The sequence below is a fragment of the Diadema setosum genome, chromosome 21 (genome assembly GCF_964275005.1).
Source record: "Diadema setosum chromosome 21, eeDiaSeto1, whole genome shotgun sequence".
Lineage (NCBI taxonomy): Eukaryota > Metazoa > Echinodermata > Echinoidea > Diadematoida > Diadematidae > Diadema > Diadema setosum.
Window position 1 is genome coordinate 31016713 of NC_092705.1, and position 15389 is coordinate 31032101.

The 15389-nt window shown below is 38.7% G+C and overlaps 1 protein-coding gene across 1 annotated transcript in view; it reads right to left on the reverse strand.

Moving 5' to 3' along the window:
• Window positions 1-11474: 11474 nt before the first annotated feature.
• Window positions 11475-15389, reverse strand: part of LOC140244960 (uncharacterized) — a 36400-nt gene continuing 32485 nt past the window's right edge. Inside the window, exons 7-8 of the mRNA XM_072324568.1 lie at window positions 13924-14069; window positions 11475-11640 (exon numbers count right to left, since the gene is read on the reverse strand). Of these exons, the coding sequence (XP_072180669.1) occupies window positions 11535-11640; window positions 13924-14069 (252 nt within the window). The 3' untranslated portion in view covers window positions 11475-11534. The remainder of the gene's footprint in view (window positions 11641-13923; window positions 14070-15389) is intronic.

The window sequence follows — 15389 nt, forward strand, 5'->3', positions numbered from 1 at the left end:
ATGGGTGCTATCTATATTTCGTAAATTATCATTATGAATAAAGTTCTTGAATCAGCTCTAGCCATCAATTATTTGACAAGGTTATTACCCTCAAATGCTTCTATGATTCTTTCCCTGTCTTCTTGAGAGATACGCCTGTATCTAACTCGTACTGCCATGACTGGACATAAGAAAGTAAAGTGAATCTATGGTACTGGTGCATGTATAGTTCTGATAACATGTATAAAAGAAGAAGGGCGTTACAGAGCAACAAACTTGAATTATTTAGGGTCAAAGATAACTTTGCTAGGCCTATATACTTAACAGTGTGTGGATGAAACAGAAATTCACATTTACCCCCTACGTATAAACCACGGTTCTCACCTTTTCAAAATAGAAATAACATTACGCCAATTTGAATAAACATGTTTGGAATTTGACTGCCCATACGCGAAATTGAATGACTGAAATACCACTTTCCGCCAGTGCTGGCGAATTTGAATGACTGAAGAGCACGTGCCAATTTGAATGCCCGTTTTACGAATTCGAAAGACACACGTGCGAATTTCCTTGATCGAAATGCTAAATTGAATGCACAAGTTGCAATTTTGAATGACAGAATGTGCAGTGACGAGGATTTTCGCTAAATTGAATGAACCTTTTATCAAATAGACTGACAAAAGTGCGAAATTGGCCGGGAAAACCTATATTACTGTATTATATCCGAATATGTGTATAATACATGTTTATGACAAATGAGTCTTAGGGGCAACTCAGCAGTCAGCATTCGAAATGTAACGGATAGCTAGAGGCAACTGATTCCACAGGTAAGCTGCATGTGCAAATGACCGATCCCCCAATGATTCTTCTTATGTAATACTTATATAACTTATGTCATATATATCAGATGATATCAGGTGTTGGGAATACATCCAGGTGGTTCTACAGGCTCTGCGTGAGAGAGGCTAAGACCCCGTTTACAGTGCGGGGCTGGGCCGAGCCGCGGCCGAGCCGCGGCCGAGCCCAGCCTCAATTGCGAGGCCGGGCCCCGCAATTTTGTCCGTTTACACTGCCGGGCTCGGCCGCGCTTTTGATTCAAACCTTTCAATATTTTGTCGTATAGGTGGCGCTCTGCTTGTAAACAAATGCAATTTGGTATTGTCTGGTTTTCAGACCCTTTGCCAAATGAATTCCGTGGCGACGAAGTCGCCCTTCGGCAAAGGCCTTTGCCGGAGGAAAGAATCCTTTGCAGGACAAAACCACTTTAAACTATACTAGTTTTCGACGTTGAGGGGGTTAATATCCTGAATAGCGAAAGATACAGGCAGAGGGTTTGGAAGCCAGACTAAAATTGGCCGCGCAATTGGCCGCGCATTTGGCCCAGTTTGCGTTTACACGAAGAAAAGGCCGGGCTCGCATTTGGCCTTTTGTGCGTTTACACTGAAGCGGGGCTGGGCACGGCCGCGGCCGAGCCGCGGCCGAGCCTCGCACTGTAAACGGGGTCTAAATCACTCGATCGACTTCGTACTGGAACTTTTCACCGGGAGATAACCGTTATTCCTAAGGTTCATTAATCCGAAAATGAACTAAGGTTTGTTGATTCCAAGGGTCCATCAATCCTAAAATGAAATAAGCTTCGTTAGTACGAAAAAACAAAACAAAAATGTGCGTGCTAATGAACCTTGGGAATTGCGGACCTTGTTTCATTTTCGGATTCACGAATCTTCGGAATAACAAACCTCATCTCATTTTCGGATTGAGAATCCTTCGGAATAACTGACCTCATTACACCTTCGGATTTATGAACCTTCGGAATACCATTTACTGTACCTTTTCTAACCTCCTTCAGTGACATTTCCGATCGAAGCTTGTGTATAAAGCTAATATAGATCTCCCTACCAAAGCACCTTTTCCATGATGTGCATACATACGCAAGCAAACGGCAAAGAAGAAATCGAAATACGTCATATGCACAAACTAAAGTATTCACACACAATTTGCACATAAAAACATGCAACGAAATGATACATGTGCCATTGTCTGCCTCAAAGTATGTGAAAGATATCTAATGTGGTATTGCATTCGAAATGTCTCTCCCTTGTCTTAGCTTTTATCTTTTCATATGTGTTTTCGTTGTTGTTTACAAGGAAAACTTCTAGGATATTCTTGATGAGAACGCCGACTCTCAATATCTCCCCCCCCCCCCGTGTGCCTGAAGGAGGGTTTTCTTCATTCCCCTTTCAGCATAAATTCCCTAGTCTCAATTTATGTGGTACATCACTCAAACGATGAAAAAAAAAAAAAAAAAACTCGCACGCGACAAACACAAACTCTACATCATTTCGTCAATTCCTCTTTCTGATACGCACGTACCAACGATAAACGATCAATAAATGCGAACTCTCGGAATCAATTGGCGAGAGTTGATTCTCGGTCAGTATCTCTTTCCCGTGCAGTCATAAAAAAACAGAAGCAAAATGCAGAATTAGATACACCAGTAAATGATAATGGAATGTTTGCAGTGGGCCTAATAGCAGACGACTGATCTCTCTGGTTCTCTGATAGCTTACAAACATTATATGGGCGGGAGTTTCGTCCTCAGTTGCTGCGATCGTTCAATTAGTTGCATTTTATTTGTTCTAGTGAGGCCAGAGGACCTTCCGCTGCACTCTCCCCTGACCTTCTTTTAGGTTACTGCACTGCCCCATTCTCTCGGAAAGAATGCTTCAAGAGCTTGTCGTGTGCGCGTCATGTGCTCGTTTGTGCGTACGTTGGAGACACAACGTTGCCAGAGTTGGCATATGCTTTCTGGCATAATGTTAGACGTTTCAGCATCTGGCATAATGCTAGGCATAATTTGACTGTTTTTAGCTTAATTCTGGCATAATTTCTACAGAAAGGACATCTCCAGACTGTTTTTGTACTGTGGTACCTCTTTTTGGTTGGTTTGTGAGTTTGTGTGCCGATTTTTGGACAGAATTGACACTAAACAGTTGTGAAGACGTGTTTTTGTGATTTTTGTTCTGTTTTGTTTTGTTTTGGCAATTTCAGAGCCACAGTTCAGGTGGGAGCATAGATTGAGTTTGAGTCGTAACATATGAGGCCTTCTTTTTTTTCTTGCTTGTCAGCTTATCGGGCACCACAAATTGTAGCAAGAAATGGGAGGACTATTGGGCATCACAATGCGAACGGGCATCACAATGCGATTGGGCACAACAATTCAATCTTTTTTTTTTTTTTTTTTTTTTTTTGCTTGTCAGCTGATGAGGCAACACAATTGATTGACTTGATGTGACATAATTTCATGGCAGTTTAACATAATTTTTGATCCCTTCAAGCACAATCCCGTGTTTTTCGCTGATCACACTGTGGAGACACCACCCAGCAGGGAATCCATGTTTATACACATAAGGCGCGGTCAGACTGGCAAAAGATCGCGAAATTTAAGATCGCGATCTTTAAGATCTCGAAGTTTTGCCAGTGTGACCGCAAACTTCCCGCGAAACTTCCCGCGAAACTTCTCGATCTGTTTGCGGGCGGTGCCTCCGAAACGCGAGGCCATTGTCATGTACAGATGTGCATTGTTACGTCACAGTCACTAGCCATCGGACGGCGCACTCTTGCTTGCGCGCGTACCAATGGCCCAAACTTCGCGATCTTAAACTTCTCGATCTTTTGCCAGTCTGACCGCGCCTTAGTCATACTTTCTAACGCAAGTACACTGTAATGTATACTGCATTTATTGCTTCACCTTCTAGCTTTGGCCATGTAAGAAATACACACCTGCTTGGTCGACGACACAGACTAATCAACAGATGAAGGACATTACACGATGGCTAATAAAGTACAGCGATGGGTCATGGATAAGACGTAGGCCTATAACTGTCATGTTAAACTCGCCCACGTTTTTGACCTTGTTGGTGGGCTATTTAAGCGGCATGAATCCTTAGGCCTAATATCTGGTAAAACGCAGTGGCGTATCTAGGGGGGGGGGGCAAGGGGGGCACGTGCCAAGGGCGCCACTACTTGGGGGCGCAAAAAACGAAAAAAAAACGAAAAAAAAGAAGAAGAAGAAGAAGAAGAAAAAAAAAAAACGAAGAAGAAGAAAAAAGAAAAAAGAAAAGAAGAAGAAGAAGAAGAAGAAAAACAAAACTCGCCCGGAAAGGGGGGGGGGGGGGGAGAGGGAGAATGTTGGGGGGGGGGGCAGAAAACCAAATCAAACAAGATAAAAACAAAACATGATGATGACGCGGACAAAATGACAATTTTTATTGTGTTCACACAAGAATTCCATGTTCTGTCAGCTGAAATACAAAAATTTTCGGCTCGCTCGCTGCGTTCGCTCGCCAAAATTTATATAAATAAAGAAAGTAAGAACAAAACGTGATGATGACGCGGATAAAATGACAATATCTATTGTGTTCACACATATCATTTTATATTTAGCAAGCAAAATGTTTCACGGAGCAGCGGCTGCAATTTCTTTCGTTCTGAAGCGATCGCCAATTGGATCAAAAGAATGCGCCAACGGTTTTGAACATACGGGCGGGGGGAGGGGGCGCAAAAAAATCAAGCAAGATAAGAACAAAACGTAATGATGACGAGGAAATATGCAAATTTCGGCTCAATCGCTCGTACAATTTAGAGTATTTTTCTCAAGTCCGCAGTTTGTTGGTATAAATCGTTATCTATAAGGCCGTCACTATTATCTTGATTAGGATTGTAAGATTAAATAAGCAAAAAATGACAAGAATTCAATGTTTTGTAAGCTGAAATATTTTCGGCTCGCTCGCTGCGCTCGCTCGCCAAAATTTATCAAAAAAAAAAAAAAAAGAAAAGAAGAAGATAAGAACAAAACGTGACGATGACGCGCACATAATGACAATATCTATTGTGTTCACACATGTCATTTTATATTAAGCAAGAAAAATATTACACGGAGCAGCGGCTGCAATTTCATTCGCTCTGAAGCGATCGCAGATTGGATCAAGAGAGGACGCCAACGGTTTCGAACATATGGGGGGGGGGGGGCGCAAAAAAAAAACAAATCAAAAAAGATAAGAACAAAACTTAATGATGACGCGGAAATATGCAAATTTCGGCTCACTCGCTCGTACTAATTTAGAGTACTAGTATTATAAGTCCTCAGTTTGTTGGTATAAATCGTTATCTATAAGGACGTCACTATATCTTGATTAGAATTGTAAGATTTAATAAGCAAAAATTGACAAGAATTCCATGTTTTGTAAGCTGAAATAAAAAAATTTTCGGCTCGCTCGCTGCGCTCGCTCGCCAAAAATTTATCAAAAAAAAAAAAAAGAAAAAGAAAAAGAAAAAAGAGATAAGAACAAAACGTGATGATGACGTGGATTATACAAATTTCGGCTAACTCGCGCGTACTAATTTAGAGTACTTTTGAAATTCCTAATGCAATTTGTTGGTATAAATCGTTGTCTATAAGGTCGTCACTATATCTTGATTGGAATTGTAAGATTTGATTAGCAAAAAATGACAAAAATTCCATGTTTTGTAGGCTGAAATGCCAAAATTTTCGGCTCGCTCGCTGCGCTCGCTCGCCAAAATTTATCAAAATTCATTACATTTAAATCACCCTCAAAAGAACCCTTTAGAGTGCTTGAAAAAGCATATCATGTGGACTTGGTTTAAAGTCCCTACCGGGATGGGGTTGGGGTTGAACACTTTTTCAGAAATTAGGGGCGCAATTTTCGCGCTTGCCCAGGGCGCCGTTTTCCCTAGATACGCCACTGGTAAAACGTGCAAAGCGAAGTCCACAGGTTATCATAAAATGTCCAGCATTTGAAGTCAATCTCCAATAGGGGTCAATCATGAATTTTAAGACAGAAAAAGATGTAAAATGTATTTATTTGATATAATTTACAGTCAACCTCACCTAAGTCAAATCCAAAGAAAGCGCAGAAAATCTTTGGACTTACACAACAAAATTAACACATGCTGATATCCATCTGGGCAGATTTTTTTTTCGACATGTATAGCCAATTTTTCGATTCATTACAGTGAGGTTGACTGTATATGTGTAAGTGTGTGTAGGTCCAATACGTGTTCGTGCGTTGGCTTCTACAGTGTATTTAAAGGTGGGTAATGTTTGTCTTCATAATTCGCAATAAGAAACGAAGCAACTACTTAAAGGATCAACAGATATGGACCAGGTAAAGCATAGTCTGAATAAGAAGAGTAAAGTTTTAAAAGATTTGATCAAAGTCGGATAAAGATTATAGGGAAGTGATGGAATTGTGAAGTATCGATATATTTTTTTTTATTTTTTTATTTTTTTCTAGACACAAATCTTCAACAGTCAATATGAATATCTAAGTGCCTTAGTTGAGGATGTCATCTTCTCATAACCTAGGCCTGTCATAGATAATATAGTTTGTACACAAATGTTGAGATTTCCCGGTTTGGTATCGTTTGTTTGTTTTTGTTTAAATCATTATGCCCCAGTCTCACATCCAAATGTACATCCGATTCATCATTATTTTGATGTGATTCAGAAGGAAATAACTACAGAAATGCTTTATTCTTTTACAGCAGAAAAAAAAAAATCATATTTTTTTTTTGTCAGTCAGAAAGTGTTGAGGTGATACAACCATCACGACACTCATTTTCATATTCCAATCGTGTTTGAGAACTCTTTTGCAAAATCTACCGACATTTCATTAGTTCGCTGTTTTCAATCTTGATGACTTCGATAACATTTCCACTGTTCCGCTTGTAAATTGTTTCTCTTAAAATACATTTGAGTGAACTTGTTCAAATGGCTTGCGTACATTTGTTTAATTCTCGTCTAGATTTTGCATTTGTTTATGTATAGTTTTGTATTTCTTGTACAGTTTTGCATTTTGTCTTTGTATAGTTTTTTTTTTCCTTAACGTTTAATACCATGTCTCAAAAAATGTTTTTTTTTTTTTTTCAACTCTAATTGTATTTTCATGCCCCTTGGCAGAATAGTTCCAGGCACACACACACACACACACACACACACACACACACACACACACACATACACACAAAGCTGGAATTGATTAAAAAGAATAAATTCTTCACTTCAAATCTAAAATGTGCAATTATGAATAACATGTCTTGATGCAACTTTCCAAGACAATTTTTCTGAGGAAAATCAATGCAAACACTATCAACAAGATGTATACAAAGACAATGTTTATTTCATTCTCTTCCAAATGCAAAAATACCCCTGAATAAGCACATACATACACACTATACGAAATACAGTGACAATACAGTGTAATTCTATATCACAAAAATCTATGCATATTGCATTACTTGTAACAAATAGAAACTAATACAATTATACACATATCATGCCAGACATTTATTTTCCCCACGGAATCGGAGCCTTGCATTCAAAGAATGTTGCATTTCTTCTTCTCCTGGTGAATGCCTGAAACCCTACCAGACCAGTTGGTTTAATAGTTGTGATTTCATCACTGTGAAATGTATGTTACCACAAAAAACACATGAAAGAGAAAGTCAGACAGAGAACTATGACATCTTCTTTGCAACAGATAAAGTAGTGCCAAATTACTGCTGTGCTCAGATGCATCTGTTTGGTCATAAATACTGCACAATACACACAACAGGCATTTTTTATTCATTTATTTATTTATTTATTTATTTTTATTTATTTATTTTTTATTTATTTATTATTTATTTTATTTATGTTTTTTTGGAGGGGGGGGGGGTCTTTTTTCCCCCTTTCAGGTGCACATTCAGACTCTTTACAGTAAGGGCACCTCTTTATCTGACCAATTCATGTCACTTATTTCCAGAGTATTTGCACTAGAGTACACCTTTATGATGTTTTATTGGCAATTAATGGTGTAGTTAATCTAAACAGAAGTGTTTGGGTTTTGGTTGATGTGCCTGATTTTTTTTTAAAATCTACCTTTTCACTCAATGATAATCGGACAAAATTTCTTGTCTTTTTCTGTTAGTTTGTTGGTTGGTTTTAAATCATTATTTCTGTTAGTCAAACCTGTGGGTGTCCCTTTGTGTGCAGGCAGAACAAATGCAAACAACTACAAAAATTTGCATACATTGGTATTAATTTCATTAGTTTGCATATAATTTTGTGTATATCTTCGGAATGTGCACAAACACAGACTTTGTTTTACATTGTGTAGAATTTTTCACTCTAATGTCAGTGACTCTACTCCACTGTCTCTTTTCTGACACAAGTGCTATAAATGCTGTATAAACTTTCCTGCATTCTCAGCACAAAATAAGATAATGGCTATGACTATGAAGACACTGCTACACGAGTCAGACACTTCACTTGTTTTAGTCTGAGTACATGAAAATAATCTCAAAGGCTGCACTGAAGATCATCAGTTGCTTCGTACCAACTATTTTCTGAAGCTCTGAATGAACAACATAATGCTAATATGAAAGGAGGTCCATTCAAACGATGAAGTGCTCGTGTAAATTTTTGAAATATACCTCAAAGAGCATAAAGTCAGCTCCACGGAGAGATACCTAATGGCTCCACATTAGTTTTCTTACCTTTCAGGCACCCCTAAGTTTAACCCTTACAGACAGCACAGACTGTTGCTAGTGGCAGACACGATGCAACTCATCATTAATTAGGTTTTTTTTTTTTTGATACTGCATACCACCTCTACATAACAATACCACACTCCCTTCTAATAATACGTAGTAAATCAATGTGAGAAACCCGAACACTTTTGTCCCCCTAAGGAATATGTGTAACTACGGAACATGTAGGCACAATGACAATGGTCCTTACACCTCATCTCACCAGAGGAGACTTCAAAGTACAGTGTGTACATGTCCCACAGAGCTGTGATGCGGTTGCCATGGCAACCAAGGCTTTTGTGCGAGCTCCTGCACAGTGTGCTACATGGATGCATTGTAAGAGCACAGCTTGTGAAGTTGAAAGCAGAAATGTACAGTTTGCCATCCCTGTCCATGGCAGCCGACTACAATTTTATGAATCCTGCACAAAATATTAGCTGATCAAGTAACCTACAACTACAACCGAGTCACTGGGTGATATTTCAAAACGAAACTATGTCTCAATGTTGATTTACTCACTGGCGAAATATCTGCTCTTTGCCTAACCTTTTTCCAGGTCTGAGGCTTTACCTTGATCGGTTCTCGGGTAACCCCACAAAAAGGGCGAAGGAAATTCTTGGGCTACGGTAGTGAAGCACCATAAAATAAAAACAAGGGGGGGGGGGGACCTATTCATAGATTGAAAACAAAGCAAAACTTGGACATTCATAGTGAATTTTATTGGTGCATTACCACAAAAATCAGCAAGATGAGACACTTTGTGAACCAGTGAAGCAAATCAAATCGCTCACAAGAGATAATGAACCAGAGAAATCAAAATAGGCAGCTGATTTGAATGACATTACAAATAGATGAGAAAGAATAATTTCCATGCATAAGTGTCAGTCTGTCACAACTGAAATTCTTGTTTTTGTGTCTGATTTTGTGACAGTCAGTATTTCCTCTTGGTTTACCTAATTGACAAGCTGAAAGGAACAGAAATTAGGAATGTAGATAAGCTGGAAGTCAAATACTCGACTACTACAAAAAGTCAACTGATTTTCAGTTGTCTTTGAGACAATTTTGATCGATTGGCAACACTCCACAATCTTGATCTAAATGAAAAGACAGTAAACATTTTGTAGTCCATAAAATGTCAAGGGAATTAAAACATTTAGAATTACGAAACCTCTTGACACATCATGCATCTAAAGGAGTTAGCAGAGTTTCATTTGAAATCAAAATACAAAAGAAAGAACAAAGTGTTGATGTAAATACACATTCCCCACAAACATTTGACGAGACAAGCCTAACCAGCTAAGGAAAAAGTGCTCAACTCACTGGGCTACTACGGTACATCAGAAATGGTTTGAAAAGTTTGAAGCTGTATTAAAGAGCATTCAAAGCCAATTAGGTGTTTTGAGAGGGGAATACACCAACTGCATGTTATACATTTCACATGTGGTTAAAGTATACATACAAGTGTACTTAGTATGATATTGCACTAGTTACACATGTAGCACTACTAGTGTGTACTTTGCAAGTGACACTGATCTATGTAATGAAATTAGATTTGAATTGAATGACACACAAGGAAACTATTGCATACACTTAATAAATAAAAGACCATAACAAAACATATACACAACAAAATTCTGAAAGATAATAGTTTACCGTCTACAAGGGAACAAATATATACAGAACATGTTTCATCTCTGGCTTTGTCTTATCGATGAGAACTAAATTTCAAGTCTGTGCAGATACTCATAGTATCAGGGTTTCCTCAAGGTTACACACATACAAGAATCAACAATATACATTGTACTAGTCCGGTATTCACTTTGTGTCATACCAAAATGAACAACACAACACTTACATGTACATGTGGGTATATGGCTTGATGAGAACGATGTAGGATTACATCCCTACTCCCCTTAACCCGTTGAGGACGAGTCCCGAGTATACTCGGGCAGGTGTCTAGATGGGAAATGCGTGTTGTCGCAAAATCAAACCGTCCTCAACGGGTTAAAAGGCCTTATCACAAAATCAAAATACAACCACGTACAATGTAGGTGTTATTGTTGTTGTTTTAAAGAAAAAAAGAAGAGAGAGAAAAAAAATTGGGGCCCTTTACAAATAATTTGCCCCACGTAGGTGTCAAGATACAATGTAGCCAGAGTAACAGCAACAACAGTAAAACAGGAAAAAGTATTGCTCTTCCGCGATCTCATCACAAATTATGCTTGTTTCAAAATTAAACAGTTTTGATGCAAAAGATTCTAATTTTAAATTAGTCACAACAGGAAATAAAATGAAAATCATTTTCCAAAAAAATGCTAATTCCTTTCATTCCTTTGCTTTATGGATGCTTTTTACCTGTATGTTGTTCTACTTTTTCATCATGCAAATCTTTCTGAGTCACCTTAACAACAAAGCTAACACAGTGTCAAGTTGATCGGTCAAAAACAAAGACATACACTATGGTTTGTGTGACATTCATCTTGGACAAGAGACAGCCAGACAAACAGACAGACAGACAGACAGACAGACACACACACACACACACACAAACCTGAATTCACATTCATCATTACTTTTTCTCTCTGAGAAGATGCCTCCAGCAATCCAATATCATACTACATCAATGGATCTGGCCTGATGCACAAAACGTGTACAAGATGATGTATGTGGTATGGTGCCTGAGTACTGGAGTATGCAAATATTATCTGTCCAGGCATCTGTTAAACAGCAGGGAGTACAGAATGCTCAGAAGTTTACCATGAGCTGGGACAATTATGTTGTAAAACACTTTCTGTTTAAGCTCATATTTCTATCCTTAATGGAAAGTGTAAACATTTCAAAGAGCCGATATAACTATGATTACTGAGTGCACATAAATGCATGTGAGTAAGCACAGTACAGTAATTTGCAAGTATGTTTCTTCAAGCCACCTACGGAGTGATGGAGGGCTGGGTGGGGCGCCCTCAGTGGGTCTGCTGGAGAAAGCTGATGGCTGGCAAGAGAGGCTGGTTGAAGGAAGGGTTGAAGGATGACATCGCTTCCCGCAGCGAGACTGTCAAGTCAAGCAGCCTGTTGGGAGGAGGAAGAAGAGAAAGAGGAGGAGGAGGAGGAGGAGGAGGAGGATGAGGAGGAAAGAGGAGGAGTGAAGGAAGAGGAGGAGAAGGTAAAAGAAGAAGAGGAAGAGGTGAAGGAGGGGGAGGAAGAAGAAGAAGAGGAGGAGAAGAAGAAGGAGAAGGAGAAAGAAGAGGAGGAAGAGGAGGAGATGGAAGAGGAAGAGGAGGAAAAACAGGAAGAGGAAAAGGAGGAGAATGAGGAGGAGGAGGAAGAGGAGAAAGAAGAGGAGGCGGAAGAAGAGGAGGAGAAGGAAGGAGAGGAGGAGATGGAAGAGGAGGAGAAGGAAGAGGAGGAGAAGGAGAAGGAGAAGGATGAGTAGGGAGGTGGAGGAAAAGTAGGAGAATGAGGAGGAAGTGGTGGTAGAGGAAGAAAGCAAGAGATGGAGAAATGTTGTCACAAATCTTTCTTCACAAATGAACTGGAGAAGAACTCTAAACTAGCTGGATGACATCCATCCATTGCTGCAGATATCCCAATATTGCAGAATCAAGTCAAGATGACCTCCCAAGGATCAGATAACCCGAGACATGCTCATGTGAAAGGCTGGATGCCATTTGATGGTTCTTACCACTTTAAGTGTGGGCGGGGAAAGGAAAGCTCCGGTCAGTTACAAAGATAGCAAGAATAAAGGTTGTCACTTGATACTGCTTTCAAGAATCATCACGCACATTAGAAGATATTTTTAGTTGTTCCCTAGAATTCCTGAAAGTGGGTTTAAAGCATTAATACACTAAGTTTTGTGAAGTATGATAAAAGTCTAGGTTATCACAACAGACTATTCGAAATGCATTCTAAAAGACTGATTACACGTTCAAAATCTCGCAAGAACATGGAAAACAGTGAAAAAGGGATGAATTCTTATGTACAACACTAAGAGACAGAACACAAATACATTATTCAAAGCGTGTAATATGGACAATTTATGACGAATCATGTATCATTTCATGTGAATGTGCTATGTGAGTTTTACTTTTGTTTGTGTTCTGAAGTCTTTATGGAAAGTAAGTGAGCAATTGTTCATTAAGATGGATTTGGACCCCCTGCCATTCTCTTTTTAACAACATCTTGAATTTTTCTTCATGATCTATGGCCACAACTCCTTAAGGACATGGTGATAGAAAATGGGTGATGGATTTCAAGAATTCTACCTCTCTAGCTCTATAGGGTTTTTTGACACAACCTCCTTATTTTGAAAAATATACTCAGCACTGAACTGAAGAAAGAAGAAGACAAATTGAAGACACACACACACACACAAAATCATATATTGGTTTAAAATTGGTAACACTGCACATACTACTCTTGCTAAACAAATTTCTGAATAGTATCTTTCTTTTCATTTTCGAAGATTCCCTTTTATTTTCTGAGAAAAAGATGCATCTAATAATATCATAACAAGTAATACAACATAATTTTTTGATACTGTGCCCGTGGCAAACTGTAATCTGCACACAGAATTTATGGAGAACTGGGTTGGGTTGCCAAAAGAAGCCTGCCATTCTTCATCCCTTGCTAACAAGATTCTGGAATCCCCATAGATTCCAAACCAGATCGACCATGCTCCCCTGGGTAATGGATGGAGAACCTTGTATTAAGTCACTTGCCTGCAGGTATCAGATAAAGCAACACTCTGGAAGAAATTGTGAAATGACCACACCCATGAGAAAACAGGTTGATTTCTTACGTTAATTACGAATGGAAAGGATACTGAGTTCAGCCATAAATTGCTTTCGCACCCATTTTTTCTTGAGACTAATTTGATATTGATGCTGTGACAATGCCAGCCACTCTCTTTATAGAGCAAGCTAGGCAACAAACAAATAAAAACAAGTACATACAGAAAATAAATCAAAACAAACACATTTTCAGGAAAGAACATAATACTTTATGACAATCCCAGATTGGCAGCAAAAAAACAAAACAAAACTAAAACAACAAAACAAAACAAATAAATAAATAAACAAACAACTCTATAAATTTTGCCCTCATTTTCACATGTATCCCTCTATTAATTTTGGCATCTCCAATTTACCAACTCATATGGCCTCAAGGAAGTAGTTAATCAGCCATGCAACGCTCACATGATGACGATGATGAAAATATGATATGCTGACGAGGGGTCACTGAGGCAAAACTAAGCCCATTTCTTCGCAACAACCCAAATATAGCTCTGTGTGCTCACGGTGATATGCCACATACAGCAAGATACAGTATCAGATGACAGGAAGAGAGTCTTACCATGTCTTGTACTCATCTGGTAGGTGGGGTACGGAGTCGCCCTCCCCCGTTAGCTCCAGGGCTGCCTTCATCTTCTTGAACATCCCCTCAATGTTGTTTCGGTAGCTCAGTAGTGCCTTCACATTTCCTAGCTGGTTCAGTGATTGCTGCAGACATAATTACAACAAGTTACCAACCTGTCTTACAAATGTTTAAAAACATTTCTTAGGGTACATGTGTATCCCCCTCCTCTATTCTTTATTTCTTTGGGTACATGTTTATCCCCCTCCTCTATTCTTTATTTCTTAGGGTACATGTTTATCCCCCTCCTCTATTCTTTATTTCTTCTTTCTCTTCCACATCATAAGGATAAAAAGATTGACAGACAAAAAAAAAAATGGTATTGAAACAGGTGGATGGACAGATAGAGTGAAAAGTGAATAAGATAAGATAGGAAAATGGATAAATGGATAGACAGATTATAAATATAAAAGGGAAAGATAGACAGATTATGAATATAAGATAGCAAGGTACATGTATACATGTATTTTGAGAGAGAGAAAAGTCTTAAGAAGAGCCAGATGAATACTGTACTAGATGAATGGAGATAAAGATATGGAAAAAATTAATAGATGTATGAATGCATGGAGATAAAGACAGCTTCACACACACATACACACATCACACACATACAAACATGCAAGCACACCCACACAAACACACACACATGATACACATAGAAATAATGAGACAATATCAGCTACATATTACATGCAGGGCAAACATGAAGGTTGCACATCTGTATGTAATATAGAAAGATGAATGTGCCCACGGAAACTATCTGAGCAATGCTCTAGACAGCAGTGAACATGCTTAGCCTGAAGAAAGATGTCATGATGCACTGTGGAAAAACAAATACAAAAATGTCCCCATGAATACAGAGTAAAATCTGGGATTAGAGATCAAATCTTTAGTCCATGCCAAAGTGCAAGCAGTAGACCAAAGCCAGAGATAACTGGAAATAACTTCTTGCCCTTAAAGGTATAGTTTACTATTGGGAGCAGTGATTTTAAAAAAAAAAAAAATATGTTCGAGTTATCACATATTTGATGCAGTTGTATCACAAGACATCCCACCATATAAACATTTTGCATTAAGCCTGAAATATAAGGAGATATCACTGACTGTTCACATTTTGTATTGTAACAATACTTAACATTTATTGTAATGATTGGAATTTTTACACTGGTTGTTTCTATCCCTAACTCACATTTTAGAATTATTTTGAGGCACTAAAGCTGGGTTTTTGCTTCATCTGCAAATGGTAAATAATGCCTTTAAAAAACAAAGAAAAAAATGATAAATCCTGAGAGAAAGGGCAATGATGGGTGGCGAGGTATGTCAGTCCGAGAGAAATCTGAGCAGAAAGCAGGTTGATAGATGAGCCAACCCATTACAGCATTAATCTAGATCAGTGGTGACCTTGG